Source organism: Pelophylax lessonae (assembly GCF_965119305.1).
Source record: "Pelophylax lessonae genome assembly, chromosome: 1".
Taxonomy (NCBI): Eukaryota; Metazoa; Chordata; class Amphibia; order Anura; family Ranidae; genus Pelophylax; species Pelophylax lessonae.
Window position 1 is genome coordinate 329707689 of NC_138768.1, and position 25145 is coordinate 329732833.

The 25145-nt window shown below is 40.6% G+C and overlaps 1 protein-coding gene across 4 annotated transcripts in view; it reads right to left on the reverse strand.

Annotated features, from left to right (window-relative positions):
- Positions 1–25145, reverse strand: part of CARMIL3 (capping protein regulator and myosin 1 linker 3) — a 166169-nt gene that overhangs the window by 46538 nt on the left and 94486 nt on the right. For all 4 annotated transcript variants that reach the window (XM_082260241.1, XM_082260242.1, XM_082260243.1 and 1 more), the window contains exons 17-20: positions 21257–21326; positions 18139–18220; positions 17259–17355; positions 16130–16184 (exon numbers count right to left, since the gene is read on the reverse strand). In XM_082260241.1, the coding sequence (XP_082116367.1) occupies positions 16130–16184; positions 17259–17355; positions 18139–18220; positions 21257–21326 (304 nt within the window). The remainder of the gene's footprint in view (positions 1–16129; positions 16185–17258; positions 17356–18138; positions 18221–21256; positions 21327–25145) is intronic.

Consider the following 25145-nt stretch of genomic DNA (forward strand, 5'->3'; position numbering starts at 1 on the left):
ATGAAAGAAATGAAACCACCCACAATACAGCAACCAAAAAAAGTATATTGGTTTTAATGAGCTAACTTGAGAGTTTCCACATAGGCGAAATTTCCCCAATGCTGAAATCCATTTTTCTGAAATCACTCATCCCTACTATTTACACATCCACTGTTTGCTAAACTTTTATTATGTCTTAACCCTCTCCAGGGTCCCAAAACTGATGTTTCTATTATCAAGTTAAAGCAATGGGTAGGACCTGTGTGCAGGCTAAAGCTAGATACACACTATCCAACTTTTGTGGTTAGATTTCCTTCAGATTTACCTTTTCTATGTAGTGCAAGGGCCTGCCAGATTGCATACAAATTGAAAGTGTTTAGGTTTGACCTCATATTATATGGTTTTGGTAAGTCTAAAGCAGGGGTCTTCAAACTATGGCCCTCCAGTTGTTCGGGAACTACAATTCCCATCATGCCTAGTCATGTCCGTGAATGTCAGAGTTTTACAATGCCTCAGAGGATGTGTAGTTCCGCAACAGCTGGAGGGCCGTAGTTTGAGGATCCCTGGTCTAAAGGAAAAAGTCTTCAGAAAATCTTATTGTGTGTATGGCCCATATGGAACTGATTAGCTAGCTCTGTTTGTACAATCAGTGACTCAATCTACACATTTATCCCCCCAGCCTACATGTTGTTGTTTAAATTCACCCTAATACCACTGAGAAAGGCCAAACCTGGTGAAATGTAAGTATTACGTTAGGCTTTTCTTTAGGTTAGGTCAGATAGCAGCAATCCTCCGTTTTTGTTACACCATCCTTCTGCTAAATTATCTGATAAGTGTTTAAATATGAAAAGTACATTATTTTAAAAGTATATTTTGCCACACGAAGAGCACTGCATCCCTATCCTAAACTGTTAACATTAGTTAATAGAAAAAACTCTTTGGTGACTTCTGAAGTCAGACGAACGCATTCTCCCATGTAAGATTCTATGACTCAAGTCAAAGAGAGCTGTTCATTTTTATTTCATCTGAGTCATTAATTCCCTGCTGGGGCTTCTTGCTTTATGCTAATGTGTTTTATATTTAAGAGGATTTTTGTCACTGTTACTTGGGGAAAAATAATTGACAAGTTCATTTAAGGACCTGAAATACACAGGCCTCTTTAGTAAAGCAAACAGTGATGTACCAAGTGTATTAAGTGAATGCAACACGTTGGATTTAATCCTTCAAAAGTCAGACTTCTGTAGAGTGAGATTGGGTTTTATGGGCTACTGCAGTTTTAACATCACAGGCAATGCTTATGTGTGTGCTCGTTCTATAACATCCACGCGTTCCCGAAACCTGATTGATAGCCATTCCTGATAAGTAGTACTTTAACAAATTTTTGAAAAGCTCGCCATCATCTTGCAGCAAATATAACAATGCCTACTGTTATTATATCTGATTATTAAACCATGTACACTGACCAAGCAATTGATTAGAAACACTATATACTAATACTGGTTAAGGCCTCCCTTCGCTCGTAAAATAACTTTTGTGGCATGGATTCCCCAAGCATTCCTCAAAGATTATAGTCCACGCTGACATCATTGCATTATGCAATTTCTGCATTAGCGAGCTGCACATTAATGCTGCAAATCTCCTGTTCTATCACATACCAAAGGTATTTTATTGAATTCAGATCCAGTCACTAAACTACCATCTGTGTGCCTCAGCAGCATTTGGATTCATCATACCAGTCTAAGTTTTTACAGTCCTCAACTCTCTTTGGTTGCCTGTCCAAGCTTTGGTGCGCCTTTGCCAATGTAATTTCAAGCTGCTCTTCTTGTTTGACTGGTGTAGGCCTTGACATGGTCTTCTGCTGTTGTAGTCCAATGGCCTCAACGATCAATATGTTGTGCATTCCAGGAATGACAGTCAAAATCCCAGAAATCACATCTTTCCCCATTCTAGTGTTTGATGTGAACATTAAATGAAGCGCCTGGCCTGTGTCTGCATAATTTAATTCGCTACGCTGCTGCCACGTGATTGGCTAATTAGATAATTGCATAAATAAGGTGTGCGAGTGTTTCTAATAAATTGCTCAATGACTGTAATATTAAAGCTGAAGCTTAGTTAAATAATAATTTTGTTATACAGCAACAGGGATGTACCTTATTTCTAATGATGTGTGTTCTATGTCTGGCTGGCTGCTGCATAGCATCGAAATCTTTTCCACACTGCCATTGGGTCCTCCCAACAGAACTGCTCTACTGGTTAACATCAGCAGCGTGTGAAAGTGTCGGCTTTGTCGGTTGTCGGCCGAAAATGTTCGGCTTGTTAGTATGATGCTTCTGACAGCCGACAGTGCACTTTCGGCCGAAAAGAATCTGTCGAGCAAGCATTAAATTTTTTGTTGGCCAACACCAGAACGGCCGATTGTTAGCCAGTCAGTACAGAATTCGGCCGACAGACAGCAGATTTGCAAGACTGGGCATGCTCAGAAAAGAAAAAAGACAAGGAAAGTTAACCATCACATGACATCACTTCTGCAGTCGGCTGTTGTTGGCCGACAAAATTCGTGTGCAGTCTTTTGCACTTTTCAACAGACAAGACAGCCCTGGACAAAAGACGGCCGATCGTTTGGCCGACGATCGGTACATGTGTACGGGGCTTTAGTCTGCTCATCTGCCTCTTCCATTCATTGAGCTCATACTGCTCTTTCCCAGAATGCAAAGCATTTTGTGACTGGAAAATGAACACATGAATGACAAGATCTGCCTCCTCCAATCACAGTACACTTTGAATTCAGGGAAAGACTACTACATGTTCTATGGATGGAGAAGGCATGTTGAATGGGACAAGCAAGGTGAACAACTCTTTCAAACTTGAAGCAGCTGATATTAACTCCATAAGCGCCAGAAGATCAACGCTGTGGGGAGGGTCCAGTGGCAGTGAGGAAATTATTTTTATGCTATGCAGCAGCCAGCCAGGCATGGGGCACACTTTGCTACAGGTAAGTAATATCCCCGGTGCTGCATAGCAAAAAATAAATAAAGAAAAGCTTGACTCCAGGAAAGCAGCTAAATACACAGTTGAAAATAATATATGTAAACTGTTTTATCTGACAAATGGCATATGACATTTAATACACCTCCACCAGATAGTATAGCTAGGAGGGTGATACTGCTTTTTCTAATAGCGCTAAGGAACAGAGTGGTGTCATTTCCCTCCCTACAGCTTTCTGATTGAACAATTAAGGACATTATTATGGTCACTCTGCTCTCTTCATCCGTCAGTGATTTTCCTATGAGCCCATGTGCATGGCATAGAGTCTAACTGGCACTGCTCTACAGGAGATGCCAATTATTTTTATAGCTTTAAATATGGTAAATTGATTTTTAGTCCCAAAATAATGTCAGAATATATTTTGGATATTCCACAAAATGTGTTTGACTTAGTTCTATTTACTCCTTATAATAGAGATTGGTCAATGGGTGATATTATTTACTTAAATATTTGTTAATTGTGTCCCTTAGATTGTTCAATACCTGAATGTGCTTAGACAAACAAGAGCATGGGCATAGATGTGTGTGAAAGTTAGTATCATTTTGCCCTCAAAGAAGTGTCAACAATGCTCAGCATTTCCAGCGGACACTGGTAAATATGCCCAAAACATACTATATTCCTTTTGTAAACTAATATAAATATCCAAGTTTAAACTAATATTATTAACTGGGTAGTGAAAACTTAACTATTGATCATGTACCAGTTAGACAAATTTTAGACATGTTATTTTGGTGATGGCAATAGCATCACTTTTTATATAATTTTTAATTTTATGTTTTATTCAGTTTATTGTAGATGTATACTTAAATACTTTAAAAAGCCCAAGGGTAAACAATTATATTTCCATGGATGCCGATTTGCCCGATTTTGACATGGGTCCATATGGTAGTTCAGCTTCTTCATTCTTCTAAACAGAAGCTCTAGAAATACCCCATTTGCTTGAAAGGCTTATTAATAGTAGGGATGCACCAAAATGAAATTCTTGGCCGAAGCCGAATAATAATAAAATGTTTGGCCGAAGGCCGAAGGCCGAATACCGAACGCGGTGTTTCGCATTTTTTCCATTTATTTTGCCAATTTTTTGTCCTCTCTCTTGTCCTCTCGTGTCTCTCTCTCTCTCTCTCTCTCTCTCTCTCTCTCTCTCTCTCTCTCTCTCTCTTGTCCTCTCACTCTCTCTCTCTTGTCCTCTCACTCTCTCTCTCTTGTCCTCTCATGTCTCTCTCTCTCCCTAAATGTTACTGTAGGGAATGGGATTCAGTGCACACTGCAGCCTTGTACCATAGGGTTAATGTTAGTGACACTGTAGGGATTGGGAAGGATGCTGGGAATGGAAATCAGGAAGCATGCAGGCAGCCTTGTAAATTTTAATTGCAGATACAGGGCACTGGGCAGGTCAGGGTTAATGTGGTAACATCAATTACTCAGTGACAGTCAGTCAGTGTCAGTGTGGACTCGATCAGATTATACAGTGACAGACAGTCTCTCACAGTGGTGGTAGTAGGAGGCTGGAGGTGGACTAGTAGGAGCCTGGAAAGGAGCACAGCCGCATACATACATTACTCACTAGTGCACTGCAGCCCGCCCCACACATTCAGTGAGTCTTACTCTCCTCCCTAGTTTTTTCAATGGCACATTCAGGAAGCCAATCACGCCGTGAGTAGCGGCACAGCGGAACCAATCAGGTGTGCAGGCACGCGTGATTGGTTCGCTGTGCAGCTAATCACGGCGTGATTGGCTTCCTGAATGTGCCATTGAAAAAACTAGGGAGGAGAGTAAGACTCACTGAATGTGTGGGGCGGGCTGCAGTGTACGAGTGAGTAATGTAATGTATGCTCACCGCTGAAGTGTCCCGGCTTCACGGAAGTCTGAGAGTCCTCCTGTCCTCTTCCGAGTCCCTTCCCCCTGTAAATATCGTGACCTCGGCGATATGAATATCGCCTACGGCCACAGAACGATAGTCGATATCATATCGACTATCGTTCAGCCCTATTATTCGGCACAAAATTATTCGGCCTTTTGACTTATTCGGCCGAACACCGAAAGTGCTATTTTTTCTATTTTCGGCCGAATAATGTTCGGTCGCCGAACATTCGGTGCATCCCTAATTAATAGCCTTATATGGTTCAAAAATAGCCCATTTATTGAAAGAAAGTGCAAGCATCGCTTGATATTGGCAGTAGAAATGGCCCCAACAACTGAAAGAAATTGCAAGCAGTGCCTCATATTGGGAGCTTTGCCTTCTTTTATCATGTTGTCTGCACTCAGCATTATCCAATCACTGTTTCATATATCCTCACCAATTCTTAAATACATTTGATTTTATGAGAACCTACAATAGTTTAGTTTGTTACCAACAATAAAACTGTAATAAATATTGCCAGCATTTAAAATAAAGCCTGGTAAATCCATATTCAAGGTAATTTGGAAATTTTATATAAGGCTAGGTTCAACCTTGTGTGGGTCAGGAACACTCACAAATTTGTGTGCATTATCGACAGGCAAACTGTGCTGCTTTTTAGCAGATGAGCAGATAATTCTTAATGGCACCCCCATGCATCTGCAAACACAGCACATTTTCACGTGCACCAAATCTCATGTAACTTGTACAGCTTCATTTAAAAAAAGAGTCAGGGACTTCTTTCCCTGAGTTTCTGTGGGTAGGGCAGCCTATTGAAATAAATGGACAGCTTACTTGCAGAATGCAGTTTGCACAAGTGTGAAACCAGCCTAATATTGATACATCTAGTTATATAATAATTCAAATGTTATATAATATATTTATTGAGTAATGCGTTGTAGCTGTTTTGTTAATATGTTTATTTCCTGTCTGGTATGGGGCCCAGAAGTGAAGGAGCCCAGATAAGTACAACTAAATTGTGATTTATGCAGATAGCAATAGCAATTAGTGAATTTATCTTGATAAAATAATGTATGCATTGCTTGGAAACCTCAATTTGATTGCTACTAAATTAGTATTTCTCTAGAGCAGGTTTTCTCAACTTATTTAACTCGGAGGAACCCTTGAAATGATTATTATGTCTTAAAGAACTCCTGCTAAAAGGAATTTATTGGTGTCAGTTAGAAAAATGCCCCCTACAAAGCGTTTACTCTCGAATCTCCTTGTGGATGGTCATATCAAAACGTTTGAAAGTCTAGCTCTGGAATTTGACCTTTCTCACACAGATTAATATTCATATCTTCAAACTTCTCAATTCCTGAGATCCGTTAGGGTGGACGGCACCTCTCTCCCTGTGGTGATTTGGAGATCTATCATGCCTCTCCTCCACCCCCGAAAGGTAGCTCCCTTTTTTATAATATCCTCCAAGACAAAATTAGTTTTGACAAATCACCCCCTTACCTAAAATGGGAAACAGACCTGGGATCCACGTTCCCCCACTCACAATGGCAAGCGGCCCTCAGATCTATCTACAAGGGCTTCTCATTGTATTACCACTGGGAATTATCCCAAAACATTGCCCTGCGGTGGTATCTCACCCCTCTTTGTATCACCAAATTCCTGCCCTCCTCATCGCCACTTTGCTGGAGGGAGTGCGGGGAGGTTGGACATCTTTTACACATGTTTTGGACCTGTAAAAGTCTACAAAGCTTTTGGAGGAGCGTCTTTTGCCTTATATCGGAGATCACAGGCATCCTTACTCCACCTGACCTGGGGCTTGCAAATCTGAGCCTTGGTATTGACAAATTTCCCCTCTCTGGACAAAGCATTGTCACCCATTGTAGTGTATTAACACAGACCAGGCTGTACAGGTTGCTTCTTTATTCACTGAACATCACGCATGCAACTAAACTTCAGCCACACCCAGCTCCCAGACATATACATAATTGTAACATTTTGCAGACAGCAACTTAACCCGTTGCTTACCATACTACATTCCCTCCTCTCTTTGAATAAAACATAACATGCACAACGTATTAATAAGATTAACAAAATGCATGGATGAACAACTAGAAATTTAAACTATAAACCCCTGACTATACACATAGTCCTTAAGGTAGGCCGGTGGATTAGTTGCTCGTTTTTCTCTTGGCCATTCCGATGTGGATGGTAGTGGATTGAAGTCTGGATCACTGGCAGTATCATCACTACTCTTTGCCTGTTCGCCGTCGTCCGATACTTGACCTCCTGACTCAATAAATTTCTTCACAAAGGAGGAATTACGCACTTTTGTGTGTCCATCTAAATCCTCTAAAACCACTTGAGTACCTCTTTTCTCCTTTACAACATAAGGCTCAGGTTCAAAGGACGGAGCCAGTTTGTTTGTTGAAGCAACACCTTATCACCCTGCTGAAGGCCACTAGGTTGACAATGGCGGCGGTGGTTTGCATACTGTTCAGCCCGGATCTTCCTTTCCTCATCAATATGCCGAAAAGGTTCCTGACTCGTAGGAGGACCCCCAATGTCTGGCAATTTTGTCCTGAATTTGCGACCACAAAGAAGTTCCGCAGGACTAACTCCAGTGACAGTATGCGGAGTTGTGCGATAAGCCAAAAGAAAACGCCACAGTTCCTTTATCCAGTCTCTTCTCTCTAAATGAGCAATCTGCAAAGCTTTCTGGCGTTCCACTTCCCCGTTAGCCTGTGGCCAGTATGGAGTTGTACGATGATGTTCAATAGCATTTGATTTCAGATAGTCCTGAAATTCCTGAGAAGTAAATTGGGCACCATTATCACTCACAATCCGTTTAGGCAACCCATGAGACGCAAAAATGCTCTCCAACCCCTCAATTACAGTTGATGATGTAGCTTTAGTGAGAACTACCACCTCTTGCCACCTTGAATAATAGTCCACAACAACTAAAAGATGGTGTCCAGATGGAATGTCACACAGATCAATGGCTAAATCTTCCCATGGTCCCTCAGGTAGAACAGTGTGAGTTACTGGTTCTGGTTTAGGTTTGCTGCCCACCAACTGACATGCTCAACATGAAGAAACCAAACGTTCCACAGCCTTGTCAATTTCTGGCCACCAGACTTTCTCACGTAATCTTTGTTTGGTGCGTACAATGCCTTGATGGCCCTCATGGGCTAAATGTAATGTACGTTTCCGTAAGTCTCTAGGCATCACAATACGATTGCCACGTAAAACTAGTTGTCCAGCAATACTCAGCTCTTGTTTGATTCTGTGATAGCTTGGGTCACAATCCACCCAAACCCCTTGTCTTACACATTTTCTCAATCGAGCAATGTCCGGATCCACAGATGACAATTCTTCAACCTCCCGCGGTGTCAATGCCTGAGGCATGGCGTTAGTAGCCACAAAACAAATGTACTGTTCTGCTAGGTTATGAACAGGTGCTGAAGACTGAGGCAATCTGGAAAGTGCATCTGCCGCATTAGTCGGTCCAGGTCTGTACCGCACTGTAAATCGGTACGGTAACAATCTGAGAACCCATCTTTCAATTCTGGCGGATGGTTTTGAGCGTGGCGAATATATCACTTCCAGAGGCTTGTGGTCTGTGATGATTTCAAAATCAAGGCCGTAAAGATAGGTGTGAAACCTTTCACATCCCCAAACAACAGCCAAAGCTTCTTTCTCGGTCTGAGAATAACGTCTCTCTACATCAGTAAGGGATCTGCTTGCATACTGAATAGGCCTGTAATCGCCTGTGCATTGTCTCTGAACCAAGATGGCGCCTAACCCCACAGGGCTAGCATCGACAATAACTTGGGTGTGTGCAGTAGGATTGAAATAAGCCAAAGTTGTGGCGCAAGTCAGCCGTCTCTTAAGTTCATCAAATGCACCTTGTTCCAAAAGGCCCCACTTCCAAGGGACTGCTTTGCGAGTTAACAATCTCAGAGGTTCACTGACAGTCGCCATATCTGGAATAAACTTGGCACAGTAATTCACTAGCCCAAGAAAACTGCGTACTTCTGCAGGGTTTTCAGGATTTCTGGCATCAGACATAGCTTTAATTTTACAGTCCTCCGGACCAATGCCCCTGTCAGACAGCACATGGCCCATAAAAGTCATTTTATTCATTTGAAATGTGCACTTCTTCTCATTTAATGTTAACCCTTTCTCCTTCAAGCGATTTAGCACTGCACGGAGACGTTCATCGTGCTCCTGTGTGTTTGTTCCCCACACAATTATATCATCAGAAATGTTATGCGTGCCTTCACAACCATGTAGCACTTGCTGAATCACATGTTGATAGGCCTCCGGTGCTGGCGATACGCCAAACATCAACCTCTTGTATCTAAAAATACCTTTATGGTTTGCAAATGTAGTGATGACTCTAGATGCTGGGGTCAATTCAATCTGATGATAACCCCATTTCAAATCCAGTTTACTGAAGACACTTGCCCCATTCATTGCATGTAGAACATCTTCAATAGTGGGAATTGGATGTCTCTCTCTCTGCACAGCTTGGTTAGCACATCTCATGTCCACACAAATCCGAATATCTGTGCCCTTTGGTAAAACAACTAACGTTGACAGGTTCAATAATGTCAAGGTCTAGCAGCTCTGCCAGTTTGTGCTCAACAGGTGATCTCAGGCTATAAGGAAGTCTGTGTACTGGCTGTGCAATAGGCTTTACATGTGGATCAATGTGAAGCTCCAACTGGAAATCCTTTAATTTTCCAAACCCAGAGAAGCAATCTTTAAATTCCTCTTTCAATGCAGAAATAGCAGGAGACAGCATATTCACTCTTGCGCTGCCTACATCACGGCCAATCTTTAACACCCCTAGTGCCATTGCGGTTTGACGACCAAGCAGAGGCGACCCTTTGCCATCTACAACATAGAATTCGGTCTGCAATGGAGGACCAGTCTCATGTGTTTGAACAGAGGTATAAAATTTGCCTTTAAGTTGTAGTGGTGTACTGGAGCCATAAGTATAAATCTGTTTAGTGGTGTTACACAATTTAAGGTGGTTTTCTCTGCTATTAAGACTGTGCCAAGAAGCTAAGTCCATAACATTGCATGTAGCTCCAGAGTCAATCAACACTGACACATCTGTATTTCCAATCTTAATGGTTAATGTCCCAGCTTGCAGAGAACACAGGGAGAATATAAATTCACAGTCAGGAGCACTCTCTTTATCCTCAGCTATAACATTTACTTGTGCTGATGGTCCTTTGGTTTTGTTATCTCTAGTTGTACTTCTACACACAGCTGCAAAATGACCTGTCTTTCCACAAGCATAGCACATTTTATTCTGTACCACAGTGCAGTCCTGACTTGTGTGTCCATCTCTGCCACATTTACTGCAGGTTATATGTAAAGTCCTCTTTGGAAAACTCTCTTTCCTACTCCAGATATTCCTATTATTATAGGTAGGTTTGGAGACTGTATTGACAGATGCAGTGTCCTTGGTTTCAATATGCAGAGCCTGGAGCTCAGACAGTTCAATGGCTCTTGCAATCTCCTGCAGACTAGTAAGTGTGAGACTAGGTTCTCTCAATAATCTCCTCCTGAGTTGCACAGATGTGCATTTCTCTATGACCTGATCTCTGATTATCTCCTCAGTTACAGTCCCAAAATCACAAGACTTTGCCAGATATTTCAGCCTAGTCACATAACTGTCTGTGGTTTCTCCCGGTTCTTGCACAGCCTGTCTAAACTTATATCTTTCATAGGGAATATTTTTCTTTGGCTCAAAGTACTCACTCAGTCTATTCATGGCTGTCTCATAGTCTGAATCATCCCCTGTTGCTCCCAGGGTTTCAAAAATGTCCTGAACTTGAGGTCCAGCTAGATGCAGCAGCATGGCTCTCTTCTGAGCAGGTTCAGTCACTCCTGTGGCTATAACATAGAGCTGAAATCCCTTCTTCCACTTGTCCCAGCGCTGTGAGAGACTAGTGTGGTCTCCAGACACATCAAACGGTCCGATAGCCGGTAAATCCAGAAAGCTAGCCATCCTCGTCGCCAAAATGTAGTGTATTAACACAGACCAGGCTGTACAGGTTGCTTCTTTATTCACTGAACATCACGCATGCAACTAAACTTCAGCCACACCCAGCTCCCAGACATATACATAATTGTAACATTTTGCAGACAGCAACTTAACCCGTTGCTTACCATACTACACCCATATCCTCCTAGCAGCCAGACTCATTCTGACAAGCAAATGGAGGAAGGAGCTCAATGCTCCAAATCTTGGAGAAGTTGTCGAGCTCGTCCGCAAACACTCAAAATATGAATGTATGATAGAAACTCAGCAAGGACATAGGAAAAGTTTGATTCCCATTGGCAACTCTGGACAATCAGATTCCCAATTAAATGAACCTGTATTAATAATTGTTAACTTACTCGTTACTGGACCCAGACTTACTTATTCCCAACTTACGGTCAACTAAGGAGCCTTACTTGGCTCCACCACCAAACTCCCCTCCCCAACTTTTGCTTTTTTTTATGTTCTCCCCCCATTAGTTCTCTATTTGTACATGTATATGTTCCATAACAAAAGTACTACCCAGCTGTTTACATGTATATTATATTTATATTGCCTGACTGCTTGTTCATATGCAATGTTCTATTTTCTTGTTGGAACCCTTTGTATTGCTTTCTATAAAAATAATAGCTTTCTATAAAAATAATAAAAACAAATTGAAACTAAAAAAAATAAAATTGCCCCTTACATAGGTGGCCGGTAGGGAGAATGCTCCTATACAGTGATGGTCAGAATGCTACCCTTACAGGAGGGTGAAACATTTATTTGGGATCATGTAGCTCTGCAAAGTGATGTTGAACCCTGAACTATGCAAGCACCATCGAATAGGAGGCCAATCAGCCAACCCTGAGAAACCTCTGGAGGAACTTTAGTTGTCCATGTCCTCCCTAGGGCTATTTCCCCTCAGTTCCTGTCCTGGTAACATGCAATGTGTCGGAGTGAGACATGGGGTGATTGGGAGAAGAAATTAACTGAAATCTGAAAAAAATGAAATGAAAATGAAGTTCTGCATTATAATCTTAGCAAAGTTTTGAACGTGTTGTTACTCTGCCTGAAATTTAATAAAGAAATTGGCTGGCACTGGGGATCAAATGTAAACTGAAAGTCTATAACGATATGCACTGAAAGATTTAACTGGTGAATGGAGATGACCTTTATCAATAATAGGTAAAATAAAAATCACAAATAGCTTATTTGCTAACCAGATATGATAATAAAACAGCTCAGTAAATCTAGCTATCTTCCATAACATTGCTCTGCAGGAAGAAATACACGAACAGCATGAATTGTTTTCTCCCTAGGGGATGCATAAATAGTAATACAGAGGCACAACATAGCTCACCCCAGGAAACTACATAACACAGTTGAAGGGAAAAACATCAGCACCTCCTCCTTCAGAATTACATGTGTCACTTCACTTCCAATCAAAGAGTGATGAATCACACAGTCATTTTATTTGAGAAGCTCTGCAAGAGACTCTTAACGCAAGCCTCTGGCAATACATGGATCACACATTCATTGCATTAGCATGCAATACACAGCATATTTTATAAGCAAATATATTGCTTTTACAGTGTGGAATAATGCTGCAGTGTGTTCCCCAGATTGTAATCATTTTATCATAATCTTCAATAAAATATTTTTTTCACAGTGAACCACTGACTATAGCAAAAATGTTGTACTCTGACAATTGTTACGACATGTAATAATCGTATTTTGTATATAAAATATTTTTTTTCCACCTGCCTTTGTTTATCTCATTTAAATGCAGATCAAGCTGTTTAGCCAAGTGACAGTGTTCTTTTTTTTTTTTTTTTAACAAAAAGACAGTGATTTAACCCCTTCACAAACACAATATTTATTGTAAGGTAAAAATTATTTTTCATATATAACAACATATTAAAGAATTATAAAAATTCAGCAGGTGCAGGCCTATGAATCAGCAGTGACCAGGGTAATAGTTATGTCCACTGTAACATTTTCTCTGGTTCAATAATTTTAATTGAAAATATTTTTCTTTGGAAATCATAGAAACAAGTACAAAAAACGCAGCTTCATAATATAATCTCTGATGTCATGGTAATAAGTACATCTGGACGAGGCTACATACAAATAGTAAGCAAATAATGAGCAGGAGTTATCTGTAAAATACAACCAGATCGACCACTATATTGCTTCCTGCAGGTTGCAGTGTTTTTACTTCAAAATTGTAAACTAATAATCTATACAGAAAGTGAACAATCAGAGTCAAAGGTGTGTGCCAACCCTTGACTTAGAGGTATATTAGTGTAGGACCTACAACCAATTCTAAGCCAAGATATTAACAAATGCTTCCTGGAATACGATTCCATTTTCTAAAAATGGAGATATCAAATCTATATTAGCTATATAAAAGAGTGTGTGTTCAAGGCATTATATTCAGCATACATCAGAGGAGGAGAGAACAAAAAAAGAAAGAGGAGAAAAATAAAGAAAAAAGAGCAGGTGAAGGAAAATAAAGGGAAGACCTTTTGTTTAGTGGCTGCATAATTGATTGTAGGGTTTTTCCACACTCTGGCAATAGTCACCCTAGCCGCTAGGAAAATAAAATAAAATTAGGGTGCAGAGAAGTCTGGGGGTCCCGTCCGGGAGGTCACCAAAAAGTGCCGTCTTGGCATTTTTAGCAATAATAAGGCCTGTGACTGAGTATATCAATTTAAAGATTCTGATCCAAAAACATTGGACCTTCAGACAAGACCACCTGACATTGTACATGGTGCCTTCCTGTTTTCAGCCTCTAAAGCACAGGAGAGATTTGTCAGGGAACATTTTGCTAATATCGATTTCACCTAAGCACCAGCAAGAAAGCACTTTGTAGTTAGCTTTGACTATCATTGTATTAAGAGTCCCCTTATGCACCATAATCGACCACTGAACCCAGTCCTTCTCCTCAATTTCCAACCCCAGTTCTGCTTCCCAGGCTGTCTGCTAGGTGAGTTTACCCAGTAAAAGAGGGAATATATTTCAGAAATGCCCCCTCATGTTCCCAGACGCCACAATCGTCTATTTTAAAAAGTGAGGTTTTTTTGCTGTGTTTTCAAAAAGTGAGTTATTTGGCAGAATCGGAATGTCTTGTGGGGAGGCATTTCTAGAGTTTGGGTAAAATGCTCATGGGACTCAACTCCCTTGTGATAAAGAAAGTGCACAATCCTGTAAAAGGCCTTTGTTAAGCCACCACTGGAAGTTCTGGGGGGGTTGACCAGGGGAAACAGCTGTTTATTACAGAGAGGGGCTACAGGTATATGAAGAGATTAAAGGGGATAAAGCTTGCAAGCCACTTCCCAAAGGTGGAGGGAATGCGAGAATGTGGGACAAAGAATTGCCAGACGTACTTTGGATGGGAGCCAAAAGAGGAGGTCTATAAGATGCGGGGAGCTCTCCTGAGCTTTAAACCTAGTCCAGTCTAATCCATGATTAGCGGAAAAAATTTGAGTGACCTGATTTAGTTATCAAGCCCTGTAATAACTTTGGAGGTGAGGGACCTCCAGGCCCCCATGGGATTTGGAGGTAAACATAGTCAATCCGGCTACCCTGCATCCTTTAGAGCCCCAAAATAAAAAAGCAACTGAAGTTTGTTCAGGTAAGAGGATGGCACCAACATTGGGAGTGGGCGGAAGCAATATAGTACTCTAGGGAGAGCTGTCATTTTTATTTTGGCTATCCTACCCATCCAGGTATGAGTGTGACTGTGCCACATGCGTAGTTCAGTTTCTAACGAAGTGTAGAGGGGGGCCATAATTCACCCGAAACAGTAGGGAAAAGTCAGAGGTAAGTTTTATCCCCAGGTAAGGAAGTGCATGGGTGCTCCATTTGAACAAATACTGTAGGAGTCCTTTGGAGACACCAAGGGTGGGGCATCAAGATTAATGTTTAGAGCTTCCGATTTGATATGGTTCATCCTCAAACCGGATATAGCACCAAAATCTGATAAAAGTAAGTTAGGCAAGGTCAATAATGGTTCCATAATAAATAACAAGACGTCAGCAAATAAGGTGTATTTTTAAAGTTTAGGTAATGATAGTGACCCTGTACCCCGATCCACTGTGTCCGAGGGACACAACAATTACAGATCATGCTGCTGAGTGCCCCTGAGGGCGCATTGGCGGGGGGGGGGGGGGCATATAGGTACATCCTCCTAGAATAATGCTTGTCCTGCCCTGCCTTATTTGTACAGTGGCTGGGTGGGAAGCGGTTAACAGTTTTCACTCCAAAAGGGAACATTTATTATATTGGAGCTTACCATTTCTTTGATGTGATGGCTGCATTTGTTTTCCTTTTTAGGCTTTCTTTTTTTTATTTTCACCTAATGATTTGGCCAGTAAGAATGTCTTTCAAAAGAACAAGATCTCCTGCAGATGTAGCAGGATAGGGGTGCTTACAATGGTTAGATTTATTTATTATGTAAAACCTTTATCTCAAAATAAAAACAAAAATTGTTGCTGTGACTGCTTATAAAATGTTAGCTGGAGTTTGGCTTCAATTTGTTTAGTGTATCTAAATCTGTTAGTCAATCAAACCCCCCCCCCCCCCCCAGACTGACAATGCTACTGTGCAAAGGTGCCCCTGTGCTCCTTCATCCAGAGTGGGGGGGACTCTAATACAGGAGGTGTGTTACTGGCCAAAAAACTGGGTGAAAACAGAGGGAAAAACCCATACAATAGAAAACGAATGCAGCCACCACATCTAATGATTGGTAGGCTGCAATATATTCTATTTTTTGTTTTGGGTTGTATTGCTTTAGGTGTTGCATCACTTATTTATTAGGAGGCCATAGTACTACTTTAAAGTAGATCTCCAGTCAAAACATTTTTTATCTTATAATACTATGGAAAAAGGGTGGAACCTACTGCGCTCTAAGGCCTCGCTGGGGGATTTCCTCTTACTTTATGTACTGGTGACAATGTTGCAAACAGGACAGATAGAAGGAAAAAATCTGCAACAATGACACCAATGGCAATGAAAATATTCTTTATCAAGCTAGGAAATGATCAGTCAGCCTTTTATTGTCTGTGCCCCTGTTAAAGATATACCGTTATTTCACGTCAAGTGTTTGGAAGTTTCTCAACTGGCAACATGTCTGTATCATGAAAACAGTTATAGTCTATAGCTGAAAACCTTATTTTTTTCCACTTTATCTCAGAAACACTTACACAGTCTTCATCCTGAAGAACATTTACAATCCTCTGCAGAATCTCTTCAAGGACTCTAAAGGGAAAAAATTAAAGAAGAATGCTCATGAGCAATAAAAAAATTAAATACAATTCCATACATTCATGTCTAAATACCAGTAATAACCTCTCCAAAAGGTGAAGAACATGCCTTCCTCATTCCTTATTTTTCAGCTTCTATGCTCTTCCACTAAAGCCCAGTTTAGATTGGTAGATGGAAGACATTTCTCTTCTTTATGTAGAGTGTGTTTCATGTTTATTTCTCATTTTGTGATTGGCTTTTGAGCTATACGGTGTCATTAGACCCCCACCTTACCATTCTCATTACAGTTAGAGCCCTGCTGAGTGAGGATGCCGTCGGTAGGGCTGCACAATGTCATTGGTTGCTAGAATGTTTGTGGCCAGGCTGCACAGCATCACTGGTTGCTAGTCTGCAGGTGGCTGGGCCATGCAGCATCACTGGCTGTTATAGTGATGTCAACTGGACTACCCACATCCTAGCAACCCTGGGAGGCCAAGCAACCTGAGTGCTAGCAACAAATAATTCCATGTGATCTGGCCATATGCATCCTAGCAACCAATCATGCTGTGTGGCTTGGCTGCCTGCATCCAATGAAGAGATAAAAGGAGGAGAAAAAGGGAATATGACATGCCCCTCCCCCTACATACCTAATTGCACCACTTATCTTGAGGAAGTGCCTGGTGCCAGATATAAGTGCGGTCAATCATAGTGCAGACTTTAACTTTCCCAAAGTGCTACTGCCTCACTTGCTAAGTGTAGTATGGAATGCTTTCTTAATTTAGTAAATAAAGTAATGCTTTTCAATTTGATCATCAAGCCATCGTGCATGGCAGAATCCTGTTTATTTTTTTTTTGTGAACATTTAGTTTACTAACTGAATAAACCCTGAACATATAGTATATCAACCCCGATTTCTTCACATGTCATTCTCATACAGATATAATTAACACAAAAGTTTTATGCATTGGGAGCAGCACTACAGTATAATCGCCAAATAATAATAAAAGATAACATAACATAGAAAATAAATCAAATTCTTTTTTTTGCTATTTTTCAAATTTCTTATATCGAAAAAGAAAACATCCTTACCGTGACTTAACTGAGAAATTTTTGCCCATGGAGAGATGCTTAAGGTGTCTACTTCTGCCCAGAGCCGGGACAAGTGAAAGCAAGTGAGAATCCAAGCCTGACAGAAGTGAAGAAGGAATCACAGGATTTATTTTAAAAGTGAAATACTGCATCAAAAAGAAAGAAAAAGATATTAGTATTTATGGGAATAAAATAATGTAACAGAAAAAATGTATAGATATTATTACAGTAGTATTATTTACACTGCACTTTTGGAGCTGAAGTGAATGATGTTATTAGCAAGAGTAGATAACACTGACACATAAAAAATCTACACACAAAAATGCACATGTACAGCATAAACAAAGTATAGTAGTAATGATGACCCGACACTGAATAAAAATAAGACCACCTATAAACATAAGGCAGAAGTCAGAGAGATACAGCTCATTTAAAGAAAAAAATATCTTTTCACATATCTATTACATATTTAGGTAATCAAACTGTCATATAGAGTACTATTAAAAGTAAATTCCCTTCATCATAGCACTGCCACATGAGCATTTTTAGTATGTTTTTTGGTATTTTTTGGTAAATGTTTACTGTTCATGAGACAATCCAGAAGATTATTTGTACAAGAATTTATCATAAGTCTTTTGAACCTTATGACTGGGGAGGACGGAAATGGTGGGTCAGTAAAAATAATATATTAGGACTTTAATATATATAAGATTTATGCATGCTTTACAAGCTTAGCTATAAGGGAGTTTAAAGGCCTGAAGGTTTGAAGAAAAGGATTCCAAAGAAAAAGAGGGTCTCAGGAGAAGAATCGAGAGGGTCAAAGTGAAAAAGTGCCCAGGTAGCAGAAACAAATACGTTATTAAAACAAAACACTTCTCACCATTATCAGATATATTCAGGCTTCCAACACTGCTGATGGGAGGAAAATGGTCCTGTAATATCTGAGCACCTGCAGCACGCAACTGAAACCATATGGAAGCACTGGCATAAGTTGGTTTTCAAAGTAGTCAGGTAGAGTAAAGTAAATTAAAACTATACAGTTTATGAAAAATTATGTGGCCAAATAATTATTTAGAAATAGTAATGCTAAAAATTAGAATGGCAACACGTTTTACAATTTTACATCCAAATTATACATTTCATGTAAGCTGAAGCATGGTGTATAGCATTAGCATTATAGCATTTTATTGTAAATACACAAATGTGTAAGAATTGCTACAGCAATGTAGTAAATCTTACACATGTGTGTCATAATGCCACATTCAGGAGGTTGGGGCACTGGCAAACATTAAGCCAGCTCCTGCATAACCCCATCTCCAAATGTCATGTCTCAGTTTTGTGAGCAAGAAGTACAACAGGCCAACAACACAGAGGGGACCTGCCTCTCTCAATAGACTTCAAGAAAACATTTTTTTTTAATGATTAATACAAAAATCTTATTGTCTTTATCGTCCACTCGGGGGCACGGAATTGTAGTAATTCTTAGACATTTGGGACGTCCAAAAGCAGTTCAGCTGAAGGGTGGGTGATAGCCACTGAGATATCCAATAGGTATGGCTATCATTCTACCAGGAAATCTTAACAGATCAGCACCTGAATGAAGGTTGGATAAGGGCCAATCAAATATGAAGATGGTGGCTCAACCAGGTGCTCCAGTTCAGGACAGGTAGAAACCACTGAGGGCAAAGGGCAAAAAAATTAGCCTCAATTACCAATGTGAAGGACAACCATAATCAAACATTCACCATAATCAAAACAGGTGGAACAACAAACTAACTGAATGGAAGAAAAAACCTAGACCAACAGATAAGGTGGTCAAAAAAAAGAATATGCTCAACCTTTGGCATTAGGGAAAGAGAGGTTTTTTAGAAGGACATGAGAAGCCTCTCAAATCTAAAATCTAAAGGAGGGTTTTGGTGATCAACAACACCAGTTATAGGATTTGTGTTTGAGAATCTGTCCTGCTGTACTTACTGGCATTCTTTGAGTATTCTGTACCCTCATCCCTCTCTTCTGTTCACTTACTGCAATATATCTATAAAAACACATCCCCTAGACTGAGCCTGTGTTTGTCAGTGTGCTTGGAACTGGTGTCTGGGCTGGGCAGGTTCTGAACAGGTAAGGGAGACCTGGGTTATTTTCAGTGACTCTTCTGTGTTTGAGTGTTACAAATTGAGATTTGTTCTGGAATTCCCCACTAGTTCATACTATCGTTGCCCATAGTAACTAATAGATGATTGTGGATTTTTTGCCTATGTCTGTTTGGGCTTATGGACTTACCAACTGAGGGACCATGAAAACTTGCAAGGCTGTCTATTCCACAGCTCAGGAAGTAGAGAGGATGATATATCCTTTAGCAGAATCCAGGATGAGGGAAAAGGGATAATTTTCACCCTCACAAGAATCCGGACAATGGTTAGATCCGAAAAGGACCAGCTTAGTGCCTTGCCCAAATATCATATTCTCTTCTTCAGAAGGAGATTCGAAAAAGAACTGAGGGGCACCATAGGAAGGAGGAGTACATGAAATTAAGTTTCTAACAATCCCACAAACCCCTACGAAGTGAATGGGAAAGAATCTGCTGACATCAATGCTCACCTCCCTCAGTCTTAACCATTATGACTGTAAGAAGGTAGTGGTAGAAATTGTAAAATGCCACCACACAGTGCCAACTGTGTAGTAGTAATCAAGAATCCGGCCAATGGTTAGATCCGAAAAGGACCAGCTTAGTGCCTTGCCCAAATATCAGATTCTCTTATTCAGAAGGATATTCAAAAAAGAACTGAGGGGGACCATAGGAAGGAGGAGTACATGAAATAAAGTTTCTAACAATCCCACAAACCCCTACGAAGTGAATGGGAAAGAATCTGCTGACATCAATGCTCACCTCCCTCAGTCTTAACCATTATGACTGTAAGAAGGTAGTGCTAGAAATTGTAAAATGCCACCAACTGTGTAGTAGTTTCCACAGATGCTGGGTCACACCAGAGGCTGTGTCACAGCTCTAGATCGAGAGAGTGCTCTGCAGCTAACTAACCCAGTATACAAAGGTCTTTAAAGTACCAGAATGCAGAGCCCAGTGACCGAAGGTCACATTCCAGGCTAACCTCATCACATCCAGAGGCTAGATGAATCTTTAGAGACTGGGTCACACAGAGATTGTGCCATGGCTCTGGACCTTCAAGAGTGCTCTGCAGTTAACTAACACAGTACATAAACTTCTGAAAAGTGCCACAGTTCAGGGCCCAGTGCTCTAAGGTCACATTGGAGGATGGCTCTAAAAAATTTCAGTCCAGTTGGATCCTGACTTGGCCTCCAAAGCTGTTGCTGAGAGTATGCCAATTGGATAGTTGCTATGCAAACCCAAGTAGGGTTTTTGAAGTCAACAAAGAAAAATATTGACTGTGTAAAAATTACCTTGACTGAAGAAAAAAAATATATATAAGAATAACAAGGCGTCTTTATGCCCATGGACGTCCGCAGCTTGACTCTTTTGCCCCCTTGCCGCGGCCATACCGACATGCTATACTCCCTTATTTCTGTTGCCATTCCCATATTGTTGTGTTCTGGAACTATGTTTTCTTATGTAAAGCATCTTTCTACAAGCACTTATTCTCCTTGTACAAATGTTCACTTCCTTTTTTTTAATAAAGACTACTGTTTAATTGAAAAAAAAAAAAAAAGGCTTCTTTATTTCACCATAGCCAAAGAAGAGGCTTCCAATCTCCTAGGAAGCTAATGAAAAACCAAACTGAGGCACAACAGTTGACGACAGGATTACACAGGGGATGAATACGTTTTTTGTTTGCAAGTGCCCAAACCTCCTGAAGGCAGCAGTATAACCCCAATATCTAAAAATTACCACATTCCTGTACCTGGACATTTCTGGCACAGTGTTCCAGATGAGGAAAAATATGTTTAAAAAAATCTTAACATTGGCCAATTAAATTCACGTATAAATGCAAAATGCTCTTTACAATCACCTAGCTAAATCTTACCTCGCAGCTGCTTAAGTCAAGATGAACATCCTGGAGGTGAGTGTTCGAACATAAACCCTGCAACATGGCCCTGGAAGAGAAATACTAAGTTAATTATATCAGCATGCTGCATAATATAGCCTTCAATCAAGTCACTAAAGACTTCTAAAGTTTTATACCTACTTGCATATATGAAAACATTTTGAATCTCTGCAAGTGCAGTATCACGTACAAGCAAAATTTGAATTCTATGTCTCCCTTCAGGGCATAACCGCATTAATATGTTTTTTCATCCCAGGGCACATGGAACATTCATCCTAAACATGACTGTTAATCTAGGCATATAAAAGATGCAATAGAACACATCAAAGTGTGTACATATGGTGACGGTACATGCATTCGGATGCCTTCAAAAAGCAGAGTGGCGTGAATAAGCGCTGTACTCCCACCTGTGATTGTCTCTGTGGACATGGAGGCGGGGTATTAAGAATCTGACTAGCATAAGAACTGGACATTGCACTAGCTGTGTTGATTAAAATTCAATGCAACATAATTGCCAGATGGCAGAATAAATTATGTCAGATCTTTCAAGGATCATAGTGGATAAAAAAGATATGTGGTGTGCAAAAGGTAAGCTTTAGTGCATTAATAAATATATAAGATTCTTGTAGTTCAGATGCACTTCTGGATGTCTTTTTTTTTTTTGGATAATCATGTAAACGTCTATAACCTACTGTGGTGAACACTACACGGCACTATAACATGTTGTGTTTTAAAATCTTAGGGATTTATATAAAAAGCAGAACGGATATTGCAATCTGCTAGACACTTCAGACTTTACACAACACTGCCCCTGATTTTTACAAATAATTCATAAAATGTAGGCCAGGGTATAGAGAATATAACATTGCAGAGCACACTCCATGACTGTCAGATCATCTGATCTGCCTGGGCTTTTCTCTCCCCTTAACATTGTTTTCTTCATTCATGAAAATAAATGGAGCATTGCCTGTCAGAGTACTAAAGCAATAAAAGAGCTAAGCAAATTGGTGGCACACAGGGCTTTGGAAAAGTGCCTACCTCTGCGTTATAACTGGGCCCGTTGTTTATGCTTTTTGTCAAAGGTGTGGCTAAAGACACTTTTAGCTGCTGAATATTATACAGAATATAGGTAGTTTTCATGCAGCAAAAAGCCAGACTGTCTTCGGATGACAGGAAAAAAAGCACAATAGCAGCCAAAGATGAATAAATATATTAGGTGTTAATTTTGCCTGTGGCAGAACACCAAACGCTTTTTTTTTTTTTTTTTTGATAAAAGAACTACTATCTATCAGTTGCAAAGCTCATTCAGTTATGCATGCCATAAACTATCCGATTAGTGCTGCTATTGCCTGGATATGTGGTACCAAAATGAGTTATTGCCTCATTGCTGTGCCTTTTAAAACACCATCGTTGAGGCTTTTTGGATGGTTTGGCAACGATTCAGGAGAATGGATATAAAATCCTAACTAGATGGTACCAAACCCCTGATAGACTTCACAAATTTTGCCCTACCGTCCCAAATGTGTGCTGGAGATGCAATAAAGAACTGGGAACTATGCTACACATTTGGTGGGAATGCACAGCTCTCAGACCTTTTTGGACGAAAGTCCACAACTTGATCAAAGAAGCCATCTCGTCTGACTTAGATTTCTCTCCAATGCAGTACCTATTGCATTGGACACCTTCGCATAGACACAACTACAGGAAATCATTGGCCATGTACATGGTGACAGCAGCTAAGTTATGCATCCCGTGTCACTGGAGATCAACCACGATTCCTTCCATCAAGGAATGGTTCCATAGGATGAATCATATTGAGCAAATGGAAGAACTGATTAGCATTGCTCATGACTCCTTCTCAATATTCGCCACTAAATGGCAGGCATGGTCCAGCTTTAAAAATTCTTTGTCCTATGACTCGGTTATGACCTCCTCCTAAATGATGTGAATTCTAATGGACTTCAAAGTCCTACAATGATCCTGTACCCCGGGGGGTTGGGGGTTCCTGCTTTTCCCTCTCTCCCCACTCCCCCTACTTCTTTTCCTTCTCTCTCTCCTCTCTTTCCCCCAACATATGCTACTCCCGCTGTCACACCTGAACCCCATCTCTTATCTGAATGGAGGCACATCCTCTAATAGTGTATTCCAATAATAATCTGCACATTGATTAACAAAATTTGTCGCATTATGATCAAAACTGGCCAAATCTCATTGCTCATTAGAATGCCTTGAAATTGTTAATTATATCTGGGTATGATTATTTCTGTAGTGATATTTCACTTCGCTATTTATGGTATTCACAAATTAGCAATTTTTGCACTAAGGTCAGCTAACATTCTTTTCCTCTCTGTAAGTGAAAGATTGCTCCTGAGTTGGCTCCTTGGACCCAACAACTGTAACCTGGTTGTGCCCACTGTAATGCATTTCCCCCCTCCTATAATAATTCCTGTCTCCTTGCCCCCTGAGTGTGACAGACAATAACAATATTACAGATGTGCCCATTCTCCCTTCTGTTTTTGTCCTTTTGTTTTGTTATGTTTTTGTTGAATTCTATTTTATTGTATCACATTTTGCTTGACTTGTATTGTACAACTTTCACAAAATAAAAATCTTTATGGAAAAAAAAAAAAAAAACACCATCGTTAGGAAGCTGAATTCTTTTGATAATTCAACAGGGCTTGAGATAGAAACACTTATCAAAAAAGACTTTTGGACACTTACATTGTAAGAAATGTTATATGGATAGGTTGAAAACAATTGCCTAGTGCCCCCATTGTTTTTCTTTCACAGCAGGAAGCATAATTACTGTATGTAAGTCATAGTGTACCTGTCTCTTGCATATACAATAAGTATATGGGATACCCGACAGCTGCTGTGTCCCAATATGACATCTGTGTGGGTGCAAATCTCTGAATGCACACAGGGTAAGTTTAGGGACTCGCACCTGCAAGTCGCATTGGGACACAACAGCTATTCTGTGCAGTTGTGTGTCCCATTAGAAGACAACGGAACCCTGGCACGGGGATGCATGCAACATCTCTGCATCCCTGTGCTTGCAAAGCACAGCCTTGCACAGGGCACTCATGTAATCGCCCTGTGAGAATGAGGCCTAACTGTAATTTACAGTTCATGGAACAGGTGCAGAGACAGAAGCAATCATGCAAAACAGGTTCAGGGAGGCAAAAAATACTGTAGAGTCTGATTAAGAAAGCTGCACACACATGCATGCTTCATTGCAACGTCTCTGTGACTCCATCAGAGTAACATGTAGCTACATAGCATAGTCTCTATAAGTCTCTTTACCAAATGTAAAGTCTAGCTGAGAATCACTACTTCAGTAAAACATTTCAGAACAGAAGCTACTTGTGATTAACGTTAAACAACATTCTTCTGAGTGAGGTCCAGGATATATCTGGCGACAGGTGAACAGTTAGCGGGATCCAGGGACAAAGGATCACCTCACTGAAACTGGAGTACTCTGGAAACAATCAGGGAAGGGCTCTTACAGTAGCTGGGTCAACTGGAGAATCTGCATTTTATTAGGCTCTGGCTCCGCTGCCTTAATGCAGGTTCTGACAGTAGAGGGCCTCTCACTTGGCTGCAGATCACTTGTCCAGATACCTTTGCCTTATCATGTGTGGCCTCTCTAAGCTGCTAAGGAAGGAAAGTTGAGGAACTTAAATTCCCTGGGTTTTACCAGGAACCCAGGAAGCAGTGTCGGGAGAAGGTTTACCAGTGCCCAGGTCAAAGATGCCAAACTCGAACACCCACACCCACACCACCACCCCCCCCCCCCAGTTTATTACACATGAGTCAGTGCACAACTGTCTTCTTGAGCTGGGATCCAGCTGACAGTGTGCTTGTCTCA